The sequence below is a fragment of the Myotis myotis genome, unplaced genomic scaffold, assembly GCF_014108235.1.
Source record: "Myotis myotis isolate mMyoMyo1 unplaced genomic scaffold, mMyoMyo1.p scaffold_m19_p_17, whole genome shotgun sequence".
NCBI lineage: Eukaryota > Metazoa > Chordata > Mammalia > Chiroptera > Vespertilionidae > Myotis > Myotis myotis.
In genome coordinates this window covers 14,604,090-14,623,201 of record NW_023416321.1, presented here as the reverse complement: position 1 = coordinate 14,623,201, position 19,112 = coordinate 14,604,090, and the positions used below count along the sequence as shown (strand labels likewise).

At 50.4% G+C, this 19,112-nt stretch overlaps 2 protein-coding genes across 3 annotated transcripts; one reads left to right on the top strand and one right to left on the bottom strand.

Moving 5' to 3' along the window:
- Positions 1-1,507: 1,507 nt before the first annotated feature.
- On the bottom strand, positions 1,508-12,776 carry DUSP3 (dual specificity phosphatase 3). Its single transcript, XM_036340195.1, has 3 exons — positions 12,433-12,776; positions 9,249-9,475; positions 1,508-5,122 (listed from the first exon to the last, which is right to left on the bottom strand). The coding sequence occupies exons 1-3, from the start codon at positions 12,555-12,557 to the stop codon at positions 4,917-4,919; spliced, it is 558 nt and encodes a 185-aa protein (XP_036196088.1). The 5' UTR covers positions 12,558-12,776; the 3' UTR covers positions 1,508-4,916.
- A 1,425-nt stretch (positions 12,777-14,201) lies between these two features.
- On the top strand, positions 14,202-18,446 carry CFAP97D1 (CFAP97 domain containing 1). Of its 2 annotated transcripts, none has more exons than XM_036339037.1 (5): positions 14,202-14,325; positions 15,535-15,605; positions 15,890-16,011; positions 17,795-17,848; positions 18,350-18,446. In XM_036339037.1, the coding sequence occupies exons 1-5, from the start codon at positions 14,202-14,204 to the stop codon at positions 18,444-18,446; spliced, it is 468 nt and encodes a 155-aa protein (XP_036194930.1). The 2 variants fall into 2 exon arrangements, with proteins under 2 accessions (XP_036194930.1, XP_036194929.1); XM_036339036.1 differs by lacking the exon at positions 18,350-18,446 and adding an exon at positions 17,154-17,277 and having other exon boundaries at positions 15,890-16,008; positions 17,792-17,875.
- The last annotated feature ends 666 nt before the right edge of the window (positions 18,447-19,112 follow it).

The following is a 19,112-nucleotide window of genomic DNA, read 5'->3' as shown; positions in this document are numbered from 1 at the left end:
GGAGAAGCCAGCTACTGGAGGATGGCGAAGGTCAGGATTTTATTTATTTCATTATTTTATTTGAATCTAATGTGAGAGAGAGAGAGAGAGAGAGAGAGGGAGAGAGAGAGAGAGAAGAATCCAGTGGACTTGAATCTCTAAATTATCCCCAAACTTTTGACGTATTCTCTGCCAGCGTAGAGCCATGATTTCCACAGATTGGCTCAGAGACAACCCGGCTATGATGCCATCTGCTGTTTGTTTTAAATCCTCACCGAGGATATTCTTTCCATTTATTTTTATAGAGATTGGGAGGGAGGGCAGGAGGGAGAGAGAGAGAGAGGAACATCAATGTGAGAGAGAACATCGATTGGTTGCCTTCCATGTGTGCCCTGCTGGGGATCGAACCTGCAACTTTTCAACATATGGGACAATGCTCCAACCAACTGAGCCACACTGGCCAGGGCACCATCTGCTTTTTTGCTTAACATCAATTCAACTTTATATTTACGCAGGCCACAAGCTTGTCGTTCAGAGCTAGACAATGCTGCGGGCGGCAAACCCCTAGGGCTTTAGCTGACTTCTGTTGTGGGTAGTTTAGGTTACATCCCATGTTCCCCTATTCTTGGTACAGGTGCTATGAACATCCTATACAACATAATTTTTCAAATTAATCTTTTAATTTTGAGATAATTGTAAAGAATGATTTTTCTAGGATATACCTAATAGTGGCTTCCTCCGAGGAGAGGGATTGAAGGTTTGGGGTAGGAGGTTCACTTTTCATTATAAGCCTTTTGTATTGTTTGAATTGATTACTATGTATTACTTAAAATGTTTTAAAAATTATACTTAAAAAAAACACTTTACCCGTTTTACATCTTAGTGCTCTGCCTTAAGAGTTTGTGTAAAAATATAAAGGTTATGTTGCCCCAGCGGTCTGACAAATAATGAGTTCGCCTAAGTGCCTCTAAGCAAAGACCAGAGAGGCTCTTTTGCTGTCCAGACTTTGGGCCTAAAGGCACCCAACTCTGAGTTTGTTTATTCAGAGGGAAAAAGGCAGTGCTTATGGTAGGGGAGACCGTGCTAATGGTGGGATTTAAAGCATCTGGGGTCAGGGATATGTTTTGGGACTGTCCATTTGCAGGATAACAAATCCCAAAATGCCACCCAGTCATCTTCACGTGAGGCCACCTTGAGACTGTCACCCCCACCCCTACTTCTTAGAACCATAAATCTTACCTCCCTCATTAGGGGTGGGCCTTTGCACTCAGGAATATTCCAGTCTATTATACCTCAATAAATCTGAATTTTTAAAATGAAATAAATAAAAAGACTTGCTAACACAGGACATTTCTGGTACTGGAAGGGTGTTCAGCAAATATCTACTTGTCTAAATATAATCAGCATGGAACATATCACTAGCTCAGGAAGGCCAATTTTTAGATGATTCTTTTTAAAAGTTAGAAAAAGCAAACATAAAAGGTAAGCATAAAAGCAACCAACTGTGATAAGGACCGAAAAGAGACCATTTCTTGGTAATATAAGACATTTATTTTGGTTACAGTATTAGTATTTTAACACTGATTTGTGATATAACAGACATTAAACTTATTTTAAAAAACAAACCATTTAATACCTTCCCCCTTTTCTGTCCAGAAAATTTGTTACTTTCACAATCAGGTTACCCTGAAAGCTGACAGGAGGGAAGGTAAGCTTCCAGCCAATCTGCTCTCTCCGCCGGAGACGGCCTCGGCCTCTAACCCAATCAGAATAAAATCTTGACTTGGAAGGACCATCATCGTTGGCTCTTCAGTGATACTTGACACCGGTTTTATAACAGGAAATCTCCTGCGAGAAAAGCTTATATCTTTATTATAAGATCAGTGCTTATTCTGATTAAAACATTAGCATCTTAACATTAACTTGTGACACAGAAGGCACCAACATTCATTTTCAAATCATCCCTCACCACGGGTGGAACGCAGCGCCACCTGGCGGTCACCATTTTGACACACCCTCTAACTTTCAGTGGTGGTCAATTCCAAGTGGGGATTCTTAGAGAACCCTCGTGTCAGAGTCCCCTTGTTTGTAGATGCTGATTTATGCTCTCCAGGTAATCCAGAGTGGCAGGGAAACAGACCAGCCTGTGGCACGTGTACTGCTTTAGGCAGAGGAGACGCCTGGTGCTCTAATTTGGGGGTCTGCTAGTCGAAGAAAGGGATCATGTCAGGGAGGGAGGGAGGGCACCCTCAGTTCCTAGTCCATCACTTCCCAGGGGTAAAGCTGCCCAGGAACAGCTTCTCCTCAGCGCTGGGCGCATGTTGACTCTTACACGCTAGAATTTGATGTTACTTTACTCAAAGAACTAGGAGCTAAATCTTGTGAAGTAAATATGGGGATTCTGAGCCTACAGACTGTCAAGAAATCCCAGTTATCAGCAAAAAGTAGTCCCAAAGTAAAGGCAATAATTCTCCCACTGACTTTTTTCCCTCAGGCCCCCATGCACAGGCCTTCAAGAGCTCCTAAGTCGCTGTGGCTGTCCTGTGGGGTGACCACTGCCTGGGCCCCATATCCGGAGCCTCTTCCAGAAGTGGGGCAGAAAGCTCTGGCTTAGGGATGCTACGTGTTTCCTAGAAGAGTCACACATTCGAACCCAGTCTTTTACTTCCTGTTCCTGGACTACGGATGGCTTTGTGCCAACTTTGTCTCAACCTTCACTAGACCTCCCTTGGCACCACAGCTTGAATCGTTCTCTGTCCACAAAGCTAACTGGCCCTTGCACACATGGGCTGGGTCAAGGGCAGGTGCAGCACACCTGGACATGGTGGGGGTGGGGGGTGGGGTAGGGGAGCTCATTTCTTGAGGAGTGTCGTAGGAGAGAAAGAATTCAGCTTCAGGAAGCAGCAAACCTGAAATATTGCATCAATTCTGCCTTAAACTGGGCAATGTAGGGGGTCATGTCCTTAATCACCCTGAACCCCAGAACCCCAGCTCCTTTTTCTTTTAAGGTAACAATACATGACGATCCACCAGCTAGGGTTATTGTGAGGATCAAGCTGGATTAAGGGGGAGGGTTATCTGAAAACTGAGGTACAGAGTTTAGAGGATGGCCATTTCACTTGGGTGGCTCTCTCTGGGCAGCCAGCATATCAGGGCTGCTGTGGCCACAGAGAAAAGTGCAGCCCAGGCTGCGCAGCGCTGCCCCTGCCGAGATAGAGACCTTGCCACCTGCGAGTGAGTTCCAAAGGCACGCCTGCTTCTCCTTGTCCTGGCGGAAAGCTCCTGGTCGACTGAGAAAGGCACATTCCACACCTCCACGTGGTAACACCGCCTGGATTTAAACTTAAAACAACTTTGAATATTCAACAAAAGTCCCTGATATTTCATTTCAGGCAAGACTCCTTTGCAAATCTTTGCAAGTGATCCTACCACAAATTCAGGATTCTGGGAGCTTGGTACACCCACCAGAACAATGCCCTACATATATTTGGTGCTCAAAAAAAAAACACACGTTTAATTCCACAGACTTCTAACAGACACCTATGTGCTAGGTGTTGGGGGCATGGCTGTTAGGGAACCTGTATACAGCACTGTGTCACTTTCCATGACGACAATCATGCAAAGTTCTAACAAGACTGTTGAAAATAAAATCTTATATTCTGACAAACGTGCGCACACATGTGTAAGCTAGTGCATTCCTAAAAAAAAGTTGTTTCTTGTTGTTTGTTTGCTTGCTTGCTCTACCACCGATAAAGGCTCCATTTGGACGCCCCGTCATGCTTCATTTCTGCCTGGCTGAGTCATTTTTGCTCCGAAGGGCCAGTGTCTTTTCTGGCACCAGAGAGCCATAAGAACGACCTGTACGTGGGCAGGGTGTGAGCCTGGGACCGTTCATCTCCGTGCTCGCCTGTCCTTTGGCTGTGTTTCTGAGACCACCACCCCCCCCACCCCCCGCGCACACACACCCCCCCATACACACACACACAAACTGTAATTGGCCAACTTCCTCCTCCTGTTCTTAGAATAGCAACCGAGACAAAAAGCAGCTAGCACGAGTGGCTTGGGCTGGCCAACACTATAATTCAGGACAAAATCCTTGTAATTCTCCAAATGGTGGGGTTTTTAAATAGGCTGGACTTCAACACCCTGTTTTCTAAAAAAGAAAAATAAACCATGGCCCAAGGCATCGCTCTTCTAACAAGCCAAGTGACTGAGAGCAGGCCCAGGGAAATATCCCCGTGGATTCGGACCTCAAGCCTCCCAAGGGTTCGCATTTTAGAAACTGCTGATTCGGGAGAGACCTCCGGGGGGAATCGTTTGCCCGCCTGAGGGCCTCTTTGTCTATCTAGGCATCTTTAATCCGAAGGGAGCAATTCAAATGTGGTCTCTTCGCGGGAATTTCACCCACGCCAGCTTCAGACTTCACGGAGTGCCTCTGCCTGCAAGCAGGGGATGGGCGGCTGCAAGGAGCCCGGGGGAGACAGACACGGGGGCGAGGGGGGCCCGAGTTTGCATAGTTCCTTTACAAGGCTCGAGGTGCTACAGTCCCCACTCAGGACAGGACCCAGGCGTAAGGAGTCGGGGAGGCCAGGAGGGCCCCTGTGAGCGTTGCAGGCCTCACACTTCCACAGACCTGCCCTGGCTCCTCCAGAAGCATGCATGTCGCAGGTCTTCCCCCTCCGCGACCCCACGTCAGGGAGAGGACACCATAAATTGCAGGCACAGGACACACCAGGGAGCAAGACTGTCCCTCAGCAAGCTTCTTTATATGTTCCCCAGGGGGAAAGAGGCCCAGGGCGGTGTTGGGACAGATTTGTGGGCAAGTGCCTGGTGATGCTGGGAGCAGGGTACATTGTGTTTCCTAAACGTGGCAGCTACGGACACCTCAGCCAGGGCTCCCCCTGTCCAACCTCTGGAGAGGAGGCAGTGGGGGTGCCCTAGAGTTTCAACTTCCCCTCCTTGACTAGTCTGTCATTGAGCTGGCAGAGTTGGGCCAGGAAACCGTCATTGGGGCCGATCTCACGGTTCTGTCTCACGATGCTCAGGGCAGACTTGACATCCATCTTCTGACGCATCATGAGGTATGCGATCACTAGAGTTGGGGAGCGGCTATAACCTTCACGGCAGTGGACCAGCACACGGCCTGTAAGAAAGGGGGTGACACGGTGAGCTGGGGCCATCCAATCACACCATGACTCAAAATTCTCCCAGCAGATGCACATGACAAGTACAAGGCGAGGCCATTCTGTGCCCACCAGAATAGCTAAAATGAAGAAGACAGAAAACACGAAGCGTCCGTGAGGATGCGGAGCAGCCAGGACTCTGACATGTGGCTGGGGAGGGGGGTGCAAGTTGGCACATCACTTTGGGAAACTGAGAAGCCATATCTACTCCAGCGGAACCCATGCAGCCCCTATGGCCCAGCAATTCCGCCCCAGATCCATGCCCAGCAGGAATGCGCACACCCACATTCACCGAAAGACATGCACCAGAACGCTCATTCACAATAGTCCCAGTGTGGGGACTCCCAAAGGCTCATCAATGGCAGAATGGATAAAGAACAAGAATGTGCCAAAGCCGGTTTGGCTCAGTAGATGGAGCGTCGGCCTGCGGACTGAAGGGTCCCGGGTTCGATTCCGGCCAAGGGCATGTGCCTGGGTTGCGGGCATATCCCCAGTGGGAGATGTGCAGGAGGCAGCTGATCGATGTTTCTAACTCTCTATCTCTCTCCCTTCCTCTCTGTGAAAAATCAATAATATATATATATATATATATATATATATAAAGAACAAGAATGTACAATCTCCCAAGCATGTCAAACTCGCGGCCGGCGGGCCACATGTTAGACATGCTTAAGTTATCAGAAACCACGTGGATGAAACACACCAATAGAATGTGTATGATGCCACAGATTAGGACAGCAGCCTGACTGGTGTGTGCTGTTAGAAGACTAGACAGTGGTAAAGAGTTAGGAGCAGAGGGATTTAAGACGGGACACGTTATAGACTTTCTGGGGTGCTGGTTGTGTTATTACCTCTTGATCCGGGGGTTGGTACATGGGTGTGTGCAGTGCCCTGATTTACATACTTGTGACATGACCTCTTCTCCATATGAATCTTGTATTTCAGTCCAAAGCAAAACATGGAAACAACCCAAATGTCCATCAACAGGTGAACGGATAAACAAATTGTGCTACATCTATATGACCAAATAGTCCTCAGCATTAAAAAGGATGGGCTATTGACCGTGCAACAACATGGATGAAACATGAAGTACTTATGCTGAGTGAAGGAGGCCAGACCAAAAAGGCATGCATGCTGTGTGATTCCATTTATATAAAAATCTACTGAATGTACCGGGGTCTGGTGATAGAAAGCAGATCAGTGGTTGCTCAGGAATGGAGGGAACAGAGGGCGGAAGGGAGAGGTCACAAAGAGAGGAAAATTTGGGGGGTGATGGATATGCTCACTATCTTGGTTGTGGTGATGGTTTCACAAGTGTATACACCTGTCAAAACTTGCCAAATTACACTACGCGTAGTTTATTCAATGTCAGTTATACCTCAACAAAGCAGTTTAAAAATAAAAGGAACCCAACTCGCAAATGCAAAAACAAACCAAGAGAAAAAAATCAAACATACCATTTCATGGCGCCCCAAATGGCCCACACGGCCTTGCAGCATCTGGCCCCCACCTGGCATGGTTATCTCCTCCTCTCCCTCTTCTATTCCTAGAACCCTGTCCCCAAAACACAGGCATTTTCCCACTGCCTCCCAAAGCAGGAGGGGGAGTCCTCCACTTTCCTGCCCATCCTCTCTCCGGCCAGCGGACCCTAAGTCCTCAGAGTGGGGCTTTCCCTGCCCCAGCCCTGGTCACGGGACCAGTTGCAGAACAGCTGCCTCACCACCTGGAACACTCAGCACAGCCAGGGCTCACAGGGCCAAGGAGGGTTCAAAGCCCATCCTTCCAGGCCCCCCAGACGCCGCCTCCTCAGGGAAGCCTCCCTTGATCATTCGGGCTGCAAGTGACTGTTCCCTCCTGAGCACCCCTGGCCATCTCCCTAACTCTCCAAAGTGATGGGCCCCTGACTCCCCTGAGCCCTGCACACTGTGGGAGGACAGTGAGTTTCTGTTGACCCACTTGGCCAATCTCAGAAGCATTGACAGCTGGCATTACAGCCCACGGGATTCATTCCAGTCACTTATTCAGTCATCACTTAGTGTCCCTGCCATGTGCCCAACGCTACATCAGGCGCCGCGGAGACAGAGAAGCCACACAGTGGACCCAGCCTGAGGGCAGGTGTCATGGAGGAGAGGACATAGGCCAGCGCTACAGCTCGCAGTAGGGTTTGCCAGAGGACAGCGTCAGGAGAGGCAGGGAGAACTTTCCAGACTGATGACCTAGGCCAGTGGGCGGCAAACTGCGGCTCGGCAAACTGCGGCTCGTGAGCCACATGCGGCTCTTTGGCCCCTTGAGTGTGGCTCTTCCACAAAATACCGACTTCTGCGCCTGGGCCACGAAGTTTCAATCGCACTGTACATGCGCGCCCGCATGTAGTATTTTGTGGAAGAGCCACACTCAAGGGGCCAAAGAGCTGCATGTGGCTCACGAGCCACAGTTTGCTGACCACTGACCTAGGCCCTGTGAGCTAAGGCCGGTGATCACAAAAAGGCGGGGTATGTTCCTAGTTGTATGAAAAGAGGAAACAAAGTCGGAGTTCCCCGAGTGGGTGCCTAACCAACACACAAGAGCAACATCCATCCCCTTCACTGGGACCCTCCTTCTCACCCACACAGGAGCTCGGAACAGCTGGAGTGGAGGGGGTGACACATGCGGGACCATGACGACCATGAAAGGCCTGATGGTAAAGTCGGCAGATTCCCCGGGCGTCCAAACTTCCCTCCTGGGCCCCGACCATGAGACAACCAGCATCTAGAGGACTCTGTTCACTGGCTATCATTTCAGTGGGGAAGCTGCTGGCCCAAGAAGCATCCGTGTAGCAGAGGCAGGCTAGCATCAGGGGGACAGGGTCGGTCACACCTCAACGGGGCTCACTTCCCCTGGGTGGTTTTGGGGCGGGGAGGAAGGACGAGGCTGGAGGCAGCAGGAAGGCAAAGACAGCTGCTGAGAGAAACAGCTGACAGCACAAAGGGCAAGGGGCCCAGCCCACTCAGCAGATACCTGCCCTGGCCTTCTAGGGTTTCTCTCGGGCGTGCCTCGCCCGGCTGCCAGCGCCTCAGCAGGTCTGCTTCAGTCTTACCTTACGTTTCGGAGCTGCAGGAGGCATTTAAAATCTGACTTGAAGATTTGGTGTGTGGGCTGCAGTGTGCTGATCCCCAGCCTCAGCCATTCATGGCTGCCCCTTCCCCTTGGCAGATGCTCGTATCACCCAACTCTAGCCAGTGAGATGTGCGGGAAATCGCACTGGAGGATTTCTGGGGAATGTTTTATTTGCTCTTAAAAAATGAGAGAAGCCCGGCTGGTGTGGCTCAGTGGCTGAGCATCGATCGACCTGTGAACCAGGAGGTCATGGTTCAATTCCCGGTCAGGGCACCTGGCCAGGTTGTGGGCTCGATCCCCAGTGAGGGGCGTGCAGGAGGCAGCCGATCAATAATTCTCTCTCATCATTGATGTTTCCATCTCTCTCTCTCCCTCTCCCTTTCCCTTCCTCTCTGAAATCAATTTAAAAAACATTTTTTTAAAATGAGAGAAACATGAGGAAGTGATGGCTGCTGCACCCTTTGCTGTGTTTTGTCCTGTTGGGAAGTGGCAGCCAGAAAGCTGCAGCACCTTGGGACCCTTAGGGAGTCCCCAACACTGAGGGTGGCAGGAGAGAGAGTGGGAAAGCACTTAGTTTGATGCCACCGTTGAGCTTCCGAATCAACCAGCCTGGAGCTCCGGCACCTCAGCACTTCTTATCCTGGGAACTGAAACTTCACTACAGAAGCTCTTTGAACTGGGGCGGGAGGGAGGGTCAGTGCTGGAAATGAACCCTCCGTCAAAGTCAAATCAAACACGAGGACCCTGAGGCTGCCACTGTGTGAAAGGTTTGTACATCTTGTGTCACGTGGGGCCACTTGACAGACTTAAAGCTTTCAGTCATTCATCACAGGAGACAGGAAACAACAGGTTTGCCAAGAAAAAGTCCAGCCAAAGCTGCCCCCCTTTGGGGGGACAATAAGGGACATCTGTAATACTTTCAAACAATGCAGATAAATTAAAAATTAAAAAAGCTGCCTCCCATCGTTTCCTGGGGGGTGGCTTCCTTACCATTGTTTTGAGCCAAGGCCTGGTCAATGAAGTCTGCAGCCCTTTCAAAGTAGACGCTAAGGTTGAACTCCTGAGTGTCGTTGGCTTTGATGCCCAGGTAGGTGATGCCAGAGTCCTTGTAGAAGTTGGCATTGGTGTTGACGTGCATGAAGGACCTGCCCTCGGCAGCATTCAGGACGTGGGTGATGCCCAGTTTCTGCAGCTTTGAGATGTCTTGAGCCACAGACCTAGACAGGGGACATCGACAGGGGATGCTTAACGGACCAACTGGCAATCCCAGGGGGAGGAAGATGGAGAAGATGCTAAGCCTCTTGGCAAAGCAAGAAACCCTCCGTGCTCTGGTCCTGCCAGAGCTTCTCCTCATCTGATGCCCCTCGTCCTTCACCCCAGTGATATCTCATTACCAGTTGCTGCCCCAAATAGACTGGGTTCATGCCTGAGCTGTTCTGCCTAGAATGCCCTTCTCTATGGACATGCACCCTCTCGTTTTTCACCACTCTCTGCAGTACCAGTATTTCTTGATTTCCTCCCTTCCATTTGGCCTCAAGCGCCCTATACTGTGGTGCTGGTATAGCCAAGTGGCTAAGAATGGGCTCCGAATCCAGCCAGCTCTGCCACTTACCAGCCAGGCAACAGTGAGCAAGTCACTTAACCTTTTTGTGACTCGGTTTCCCTGTCTGTAAAATGGGGATGACCCCTGGGATTTGTGAATGCTAAATGAGGTCTATTCTATTCTATAGACAGAGACAGACACTGAATCAGTGCTCCTATTCTAACACTTGACTGTGCCCATTTGTTTAATGTCCAGGCAGTGAGCTCTGTGACATAAGAACCATCTCTGCTTCAGGTCTGTATGCCCAGCACCTGCTATGGTACCTGGCACCCAGTAGCCGCTGAATGAATATGTGGCACATCCGTGAAGAAGAATGAACTCAGCATGTCCCGGGCTGCCTCCTTCCTTGGATGGCAGCCTCCTCCCACCCCCAGAGGAGTCCTTCCTGCCACAGGCCACTAGCTGCCTTGCTGATGCGTTCTTGGGTGAGTAAACACTTTGAGAGCAATGGCCCCAACAGGACTGACAGGGGTTACAACACATGTGACCTGAATAGTCAAAGGGCTCCTTTATTTCATCTCACAACAACATCCCAATTCAAACAGCCTTTCATATGTTACCAAACGCCTTGTCCGACAGGGTCTGGTTTGCCTGTCACAGAGTCAGCCCGGTGAGGAAGAAAGGAGGGCGCTTAAACTCCGGCCTGACAGGACAGCAGACGGTGCGCATGTGCTCACGTGGGCTGCTGAGCAGCAGAGCTGGGGGGAGACCTCCTTTCTCCTGACACCAGCTGAGCTGCTCTGTCTTCCCCCTCACTGTCTTTCATGCCCACATCATTGCAAATCCCGTCACCCGGAAAACGTGGCTCACCCAGCTCCTCTCTGCCCTCTGAGCCCGGATCAGGAGCCCTGGTTTTGTTAAGGGGCTCCCGATGGGTGGGGGGATACTAGGGACTCAGTCAATCCTCTCTGCCAGGCGCCCGGCACACCCCTGGCTAAGTCAAGGTCAGATTTGCTTAGAGGGCAAGGAGTGTGTTCTCTACAGTGGCCGGCAGCACTAGCCACTCTGGCTGCCACGAGACGTTCACAATCTCCGTTTCCAGTTGGGAAGTGGTGACAACTGAACGTGCCAAACTGCCCGAGAGATCAAGGTTTCCGAGGGTGCCCAGGCCGCCTGCTGCTTGGGTGGCTGAGAGGCGGTCCTCCTCAGAACTTGGCCATTACTGAAGCCTTTGGCTGTGACCCTAGGGCTCTGTTTGATCTATCCCTACTCCTGGCACTTTATGCGATGGTAAAGCAGTGGCTCAATACAAACACTAAAATAACTGTGAAGAGTCACTACCATCCATCTCCTTTCCCTAATACTAATTCAACATTCAATAAATTTACCATTATCATTCCTATCACTACTATGAACGAACACTCTACACTGCCTAACACACAGGTACTCATATCGTGAGTGAATGATGCAATGAATGAGGCTGGGACCTGCCTTATGGACCCCTTCAAGCTCCAAGATGACCCCCATTTCTGCGGCAGTTCTTGGCATCAAGCCCTAGTCCAGGTCCCAGAAGATACTGACATAAGACACTGATGCTGTCCTCACACTCCCTCAGCCACTTGCTTGGTTGCCACTCTGTGTGTGTGTGTGTGTGTGTGTGTGTAAAACAAGAGAAGGGGAGTAGTTCTGGGTTTCTAAAATGCAGCCCCCGGGCCCATGGTTCTCAGGACACTGGTAACCTCAGGGTCATCTGAAAGCCCAGCTGGAGCCTCCAAACGCTGTACAGGCTGGGCAATCTGGCCGTTACCTTGGGCTGCTATTTCAGCCCCTCTCACAATGGTTAACACTGATTCTCTCCTGCTGCTGAGAATTTCTTACTAGGAACTTGGCTAGCAGAAAATGAGAAAATCAATTCAAGAACTCGCAAGTGATAAATAATGCATTTTCTGGAGAGCCTTTTCTAAGGGATGGCTCAGGTCCTTATGGGGTTTATCGCTGGATCATTCTAGAATCCATGTAAATCACACCCTAGCTGGAAGGTGGGAGAAGGAGCGAGGAAACCCTGGTCCAGCTCTCTGGATGCCCCCTCATTGGGGGTATTTCGATTCCTAGATCTGGACTTGCCCAACCGGGAAATGTTCCACGCCCGGATTGTGACGTCAGCCCGTTGCCATGGCAGCGAAGGCAGACATCCGCGGTGACCTCACTGCAGAACCAGGCAGCTGTCACATGACTCGCCGGCCTGAGTCCGGCCGGGCGACCGAGGCCACCTGTTAGTGAACATGGTAGCCCGACCCCACCCAAGGCCGAGTGCCCAGCGGGTGGCGGCTGCGGGCCGCACGTGGCGCTGGCCGAGCGGCCCCCGGGGCTCTACGCGTCCCCGGAAGGGAAGGACCCCGCGGGGCCGGGGCGGGGACCAGCCCCTCCGCCCCCCGCGTGGGGGTGGGCGGCGACTCCAGCCCACGCCCAGCCCATGCCCAGCCCCGGCTCAGTCCCGGCTGCAGCTCGGAAGGGGCGACCCCGCCCCGTCTCCCCCAACCCGCAGTCGCCCACGCCCCCTCCCCAGCTCCCGGGTGGGCGATGCGCTCCGGGGAGGGCCCAGCGGGGCTGGGACTCGGAGCGGCGACTCACGCGTTGCCCACGTAGACCCTGGGAGTGACCTCGTTGCAGGGCTGGCTCGGGAGGCTGTAGCAGCCGCTGCCGTCCGAGAGCAGGTCGTTGAGATCTTGCACCGAGAGCTCGAACGGGCCCGACATGGCGGCGTCCGGGCCCTGCACGCCGGGGCGGCAACCAGCAAGGGGAGAGCGGCCTGGTCAGCTGGGCGGGAGCTCCCGCGCCCGGGCCCGCCCTTCCCCGCCCCTCCCCGCCCCGGAGGCGGGTCCGCCGGGCCCTGGAAGCCGCGGATCACCGGCGGCCACACGCGATCCGCCGCCGGGAAGGACGCGCGCCGCCCGGCACCCAGCGAACCTCAGGAAGCCCTCTGGCCCGTCCCCAGGGGCGGAAGCGCCACCACTCCCGCGTTTGGGCGGAGCGGGGCGGGGGAGGCGGTCCTTTCCCACCCGGTATCACCATCAACTGGGAAGCGCAGTAACGCCATCAGATCAAATGCGAGGCACAATAAACGTTCCTATGGACCGGGGTACACCCGAGTGTCGCTTATTTTTTTATGATTATCGGGGTTCCGCTTGTGCGCTCTGACTTCCTACTGCGCACCAGCAGCGTCGGCACCCCCAGGAGCCTGTGGGAGAGACTCCCTGCCCAGCTCAGGCCCTCTGAGTGACAATGTGCCTTTTACAGGCCCTACGGAGCTTCAAGTTCCAGAAGCCCGATTCTGGGGCACATTTCGGTCAACATTCATTGAGCCTCAGCCTGGTGCCTACATCAAGGCGTGGGCTCTGTGCAGCCAGCCTTGGCGTTCTGCTTCTGGGGAATCATTTAATCTCCCGGAGCCTGTTTGCTGAGAAAAAGAAAAACAGGGATAATAATACTAGTTCCTAACTCCTCGCGCTGATTGGAAGAGTAAAGACACTTATGAAAAGAGCCCGGCACTAACACTGAGCACTGCATAGAGGTTGGTCCTCCCGCTCCATCAGCAAATGTGTGGAGCACCCCGAGGTGCCGCACCCGGTGCTGGTGTGGAGATGAACCCTCAGTGGAGGGGAATCCACAGTGGAGCAGCTGCCAGCCCGCTGTAGCCAGGGAATGTCAGATAATCCTTTACTGAGATCTCATAGGAGCAAAAGACAGAACCTCTGTCCTCCCCAACTGCCATGAAAATGGTAGATTCACTGACCCACCCACCCACCCACCCGCCCTCCACAAAGCAAATGTGGCCCCGGGGATTCGGGACACCCAGGTCTGAGCCCAGCCCTGCCTCTAACTGGGATCTGGAGCAACTTGGCTGCTGCTCTGGACTTCACTTTCCTCTGAAACTGAGCGAAGTGAAGAAATTGGATCCGATTATCCTTCAGAGAATCATCATCTCCCCCAAAAGCTTGTGGTCTCACACTTGTAGGGGAACCATTGCTGTGGAGACTACTTAGCTTATAGCCTAAGGTAGGTAACCAAGGGTGGCTTTCTCCACTTCCACCCGCCCCCAGCACCCACACCTCCCCGCCGCCAGCACCCCCTGCCCCCCACAGCGTACCTGGTAGCATCTGCACTCAAGGCAGGTGAAAATGCTTCTGAGGTCCTCACTCCTCATCTTGACTTGGGCCTAGGTCAGCTTTCACAGGAGAAGCCTGGGGACAACTAGGCATGCTCTGCCACTGCTCCTCCTTCCCTTGGTCCTGTCCCTGATGTCACAACTGGGTAACTATGACAACCCACCATAGGGACAGCAAAGTACCTCACAGAGAAGCCTGGCTGCCTCATTTCTGAAGTGAGACTAGGAGGAGAAGATGAATAATTCCCTGCAGTATCTAGCCTACCCTGTAATTGTCTCTAATCACAGGCAGAGCACAGACTTCAGGAAGAAACTGGACTTCGGTCATTACATATCTCACAAGAATAGGATAGAGATAGGTATGTGGGCAGTTTGGGTTGGACACTGCCATTAGGGGTTCGGGAAGGGTCTGCCTTAGAGATGCTGACAGCAAATCAGACCGGCACATGGCTTTGAGGTGATGTGGCCTTATCTGCTGAGTTGGGTCAAAAGGACATTAGCATCAGTGACAAAATTTATCTTCCACCAGGGTTCATTTGATAGATATGTTCATTTAAATTCTTTTTAAAAAATTCATTCTTTTTTCTTTCTTTATTGATTTCAGAGAGGAAGGGAGAGGGAGATAGATATATCAATGATAAGAGAGAATCATTGATTGGTTGCCTCCTGCATACAACCCAGGCATGTGCCCTTGACCGTAATTCAACCTGGGACCCTTCAGTCCGCAGGCCAACCCTCTATCCACTGAGCCAAACCGGTTAGGGTTAAATTCTTTTTTTGAAAAATGTTTTTATTGATTTTTCTAGAGAGAGAGGAAGGGAAAGGGAGAGAGAGAGAGAAACATCGATTGGCTGCCTCCTGCACACCCCCCACTGGGGATGGAGCTCGCAAGCTGGGCATGTGCTCTAACCAGGGATCAAACAGGTGACCTCTAGGTACATGGGACGACACCCAACTCACTGAGCCACACTGGCCAGGCTCATTTAAATACTTTAAAGCCAAAGTAGGATAGGAAGAGAATAGGACTTCAGCCCTTGATAGACAAGCTAGTCCTACTGGGAAAGGATGGGAAAGAAGCGCTTTCATGGAATTCAAAGGACATATGTCTCCATAAATGTTACTTATTCTAGCCCTTACCATCCTGACCTGCTCAAAACTCTTCAAAGATGTCAGTTTGGGAAATTAAACTAAAACTCCTGAACTGGATTAAGGTCAGAATTCAAAATCGTAATGTTTATTAATCAGGGTCATTGTCTAGAACAGTGATGCGAACCTTTTGAGCTCGGCGTGTCAGCATTTTGAAAAACCCTAACTTAACTCTGGTGCCGTGTCATATATAGACATTTTTTGATATTTGCAACCATAGTAAAACAAAGACTTATATTTTTGATATTTATTTTATATACTTAAATGCCATTTAACAAAGAAAAATCAACCAAAAAACTGAGTTCGCGTGTCACCTCTGACACGGGGGTCATAGGTTCGCCATCACTGGTCTAGAATGTGAGCTTTTCTGAGGCTGCGAAGAGGTCGCCTATGATATAAAATTGCTCCCTTTTATCCTCCAGTGAAACCTGCTGTCGATACCAAACCTCCAGTGACACGCACACATCACATTTTAAAGCTGGGCAAGCTACAGGTATGTGTTCTTGCCATCTGCACATGTGCCTTCCTGAGTTTTATCTGTGTCCTAAAGAGGTGCAGTTCCCCAGAATCTTCTAAATACCCACCCAACCAAAAGACTCGAGAATGCTCCTCCTCCCCACACACATCACCCCCAGTCTCTCCAGCTCTGCTCCCAGTCCCCCCGGGGGGCCTCAGTTTGCCCTTTCCCACAATCCCAGAGGAGAGCCATGCCAAGACTTGTGTGCTCGGCACAATGTCGCGAGGACGTCCTCATGCAGGGGTGGGCTTTCTCACCAGGGTGAACAAAAGAGAATCAACAAAATCGAGCATGAAAACAAGCAACTGTGTCAGAAAATTGCGAATGCCCATCGCGGCCCTGCCAAGGTGGATTGCTGGAATGAGTACTTCTCCAAAAGGTAGTGTTGCTTCTCTTCGTGTCATTGTTCAGTGTCAGTGCAAGCTTCTCCCCAGGGGGAGGAATACTGAGGGGACGTTATCTTGAGGAATAACCAAAGAGATGATGTGAAGGAGAACGAAAACTCCCCCAAATGGGGAACGTTCCCAGCATTAAAGAGCGTTTGTATCAGCTGAGAGACTGATTTCAGAGTCTCATTCAGAGTTTGTCACGGGAAAGCACTACATCCTTGTGTGAAGTGGTGACCATCGCTGGGACTACGACACAGCATTTTTTTGTTGTTGTTTTTTTAAATATATTTTATTGATTTTTTACAGAGAGGAAAGGAGAGGGATAGAGAGCCAGAAACATCAATGAGAGAGAAACATTGATCAGCTGCCTCCTGCACGCCCCCACTGGGGATGTGCCTGCAACAAAGGTACATGCCCTTGACCGGAATCGAACGCAGGACCCTTGAGTCCGCAGGCCGACGCTCTATCTACTGAGCCAAACCGGTTCTGGTGACACAGCATTCTTAAGAATCATTTCCACAAATATTTCCTGAGCTACTGTGTGCTCAGCACTGGGATCCAGAGACCAGATAAGATATATATATTTCCTAATCTCAAAGAACTCAGGTCTGATAGGGGATACAGTCATGTAAATAACAATGCAATGTGGTCAGGGCTACAAAAGTGTATGTAAGAGGAAGAGTGTGTGTGTGTGTGTGTGTGTGTGGTGTGTATGCGTGTGCGTGCGCGTGCGCCTTTCTGGGTCATTGTGTATCTGAAATTGACTTGAAAGCTGAGGGAAATGAGATGAAACAAAACTTGTCACCGGCCATTTGAGATTTATCTATAGGCAAGACCTTCCCTTATCCTAGAAATCAGACATTCTCAATCCTTGTTTCACAGGATTCCTTAAGGGCTTTTACAAAATGCCACTTTTTACAAGCTGCACCCGAGACCAATCACCTGGCATCTTTGTGAGCCGTGGGGCTGAGAACCGCTGATCTAAGCCGGCCAAGGCTATGCCCAGTTCCCAGGGTGCAGCCTGGTTCGGGAGGCACGCGGGCCTCCGGGCTCAGCGGGGACAGCTTGCTTCATGGCCCCCCTTCCCATCCAGGAGGACAGTTTCATTTTTCACCAAGGTCCTGTGTTTTTTCAGCTTAAACAGAGAAACGAGGAACCGGAACCTGGTGAGAATCACCATTGAAAACCAGGGCATTCTGAAGAGGCTGGATGACCGCAAACCAAACTATGACCGCAGGTCGTCGGAGATGGACTGGCAGGCACGTGGGGGCTCTGGGAGGTTCCCGGGGGTGCACAGTTTGTCTGTGTTCAGAGCAGCGTCAGTCTCAGGAGGGCCCATTAACCACCGAGGGCAAGATCATGAGAAATGATCGGTAAAAGAAAATAATTGGTAAAAGAAAAACCACCTAGAACAAACCATCCAGGAGCCCAGGATCTCTCCCTGGCAGCAAAGCCAGCATGCACGTTCCAGAGAGATATCCGTTAGCATCTTCCTTCATCCCTCAATTCATTCAGAAAGGCTGAATGTCCAAGCGAAGAGAATGGAGGGTATACATCCAACACGGGGTTAATAGGCTTTATTAGGCGTAACCCTTCAAGGAGGGGGAGGGGGCGGCATTGGCAGTATTTTTAAAACCTCCGCTCCCTGACTTCAATCTGGAAGCTTTTTCTGTAAGCAATTCTGAAATATTGAATTTGGAAACTTCAACTTTCGCACCCGCGCCCTGGCTTTGACATAACCGTTCTGATTTTTTTTTTTTTTTTCCCTTCAAGAAGTCAAGACGTTATATCAAAAATACAACAAAGTATCTTTTCTACCAAGCTGGATAGGTATGTCTTACCCGGCTGCTCTTTACTGTCGAACATGGTGATATCGAACACTTGATACCAAAGTCTCGAGAACTGTAGAGGGGCCCAGTGAAAGGGTGGATTTACTCTTCTGTAGTCTCTGCTGGTTACCCATTCAGAGACCTGCGAGCTCTGTCTCTGCTTTCTCTCCATTTAAGTAGGAAATGACTGTCTTTTGTCATCAGCTTTGAGGCTTTACATGTCTAAGGGGAAGTGATTTGTTCCAAGCAGATATAAACAGGAGGTCTCGTGGCTTTAATGTTGTGCCAAAGTTACATTACAGGTCTCTGTCACTATTCAAAAGTATTGTTGTGTTGGCATTTTGTATGATTGAACATTGTTAGTAACGACTAAGTTTGGCCCCCCACTCCCCACCCCTACCCCGGGGAGAGGGATAAATGGACACTCGGGCTTTCCAAAGAATAATTCTGTATAATTGATGCTTCTCTACTTCTCTCTCCCTCGCTTCTCCCCGAATACAAGGTTACTCCCCACAGAACAGACACAAGAGAAGGCCCTAGGATTTCTTAGCTGTTTGGAATCTCAAGACACTCCTAAATGGCTGCATGCTCAATCTTAGGGATGCTACAATAAAGCTTGAAACACAAAATGAGTAAGTTACATTTAAGGTACCCAATGGCTTTAAGTCCCATCCCAAAATGGAGACAGAATGGGGCAGGCGGAAGAAAAGAGGCAACAAGCATTTTTTATTTGGGGCTATGAAAAGAAGTTTTAATGAGAGAGAACTTTTTAAGACATAAACCATCATCACCATTCTGGGGGAAGAAAAGGTGGGGTGAGATGATCCAGCCACAAGTTCAGCTCCATCAAAATGGAAAACAGTGCCGAACTGGTTTGGCTCAGTGGATAGAGCGTCGGCCTGCAGACTGAAGGGTCCCAGGTTCAATTCCGGTCAAGGGCAGGTACCTTGGTTGCAGGCACATCCCCAGTGGGGGGTGTGCAGGAGGCAGCTGATCGATGTTGCTCTCTCATCAATGTTTCTAACTCTCTATCCCTCTCCCTTCTTCTCTGTAAAAAAATCAATAAAATATATATTTTTTTAAAAAATGGAAAACAGAAGCACACCAGGAAATTAGGGTCCAGACAACACAGAGAACGTATGCCGTTAGTTCCCTGTGAATATGCAGAATCGGGAAAAAATGCTCGTCGACTTCCCACGTACCGTGTTCATTTATAAGAAGTAGCAACCGTGAAAATATCAAAAATATATTAAACCATATGGCAA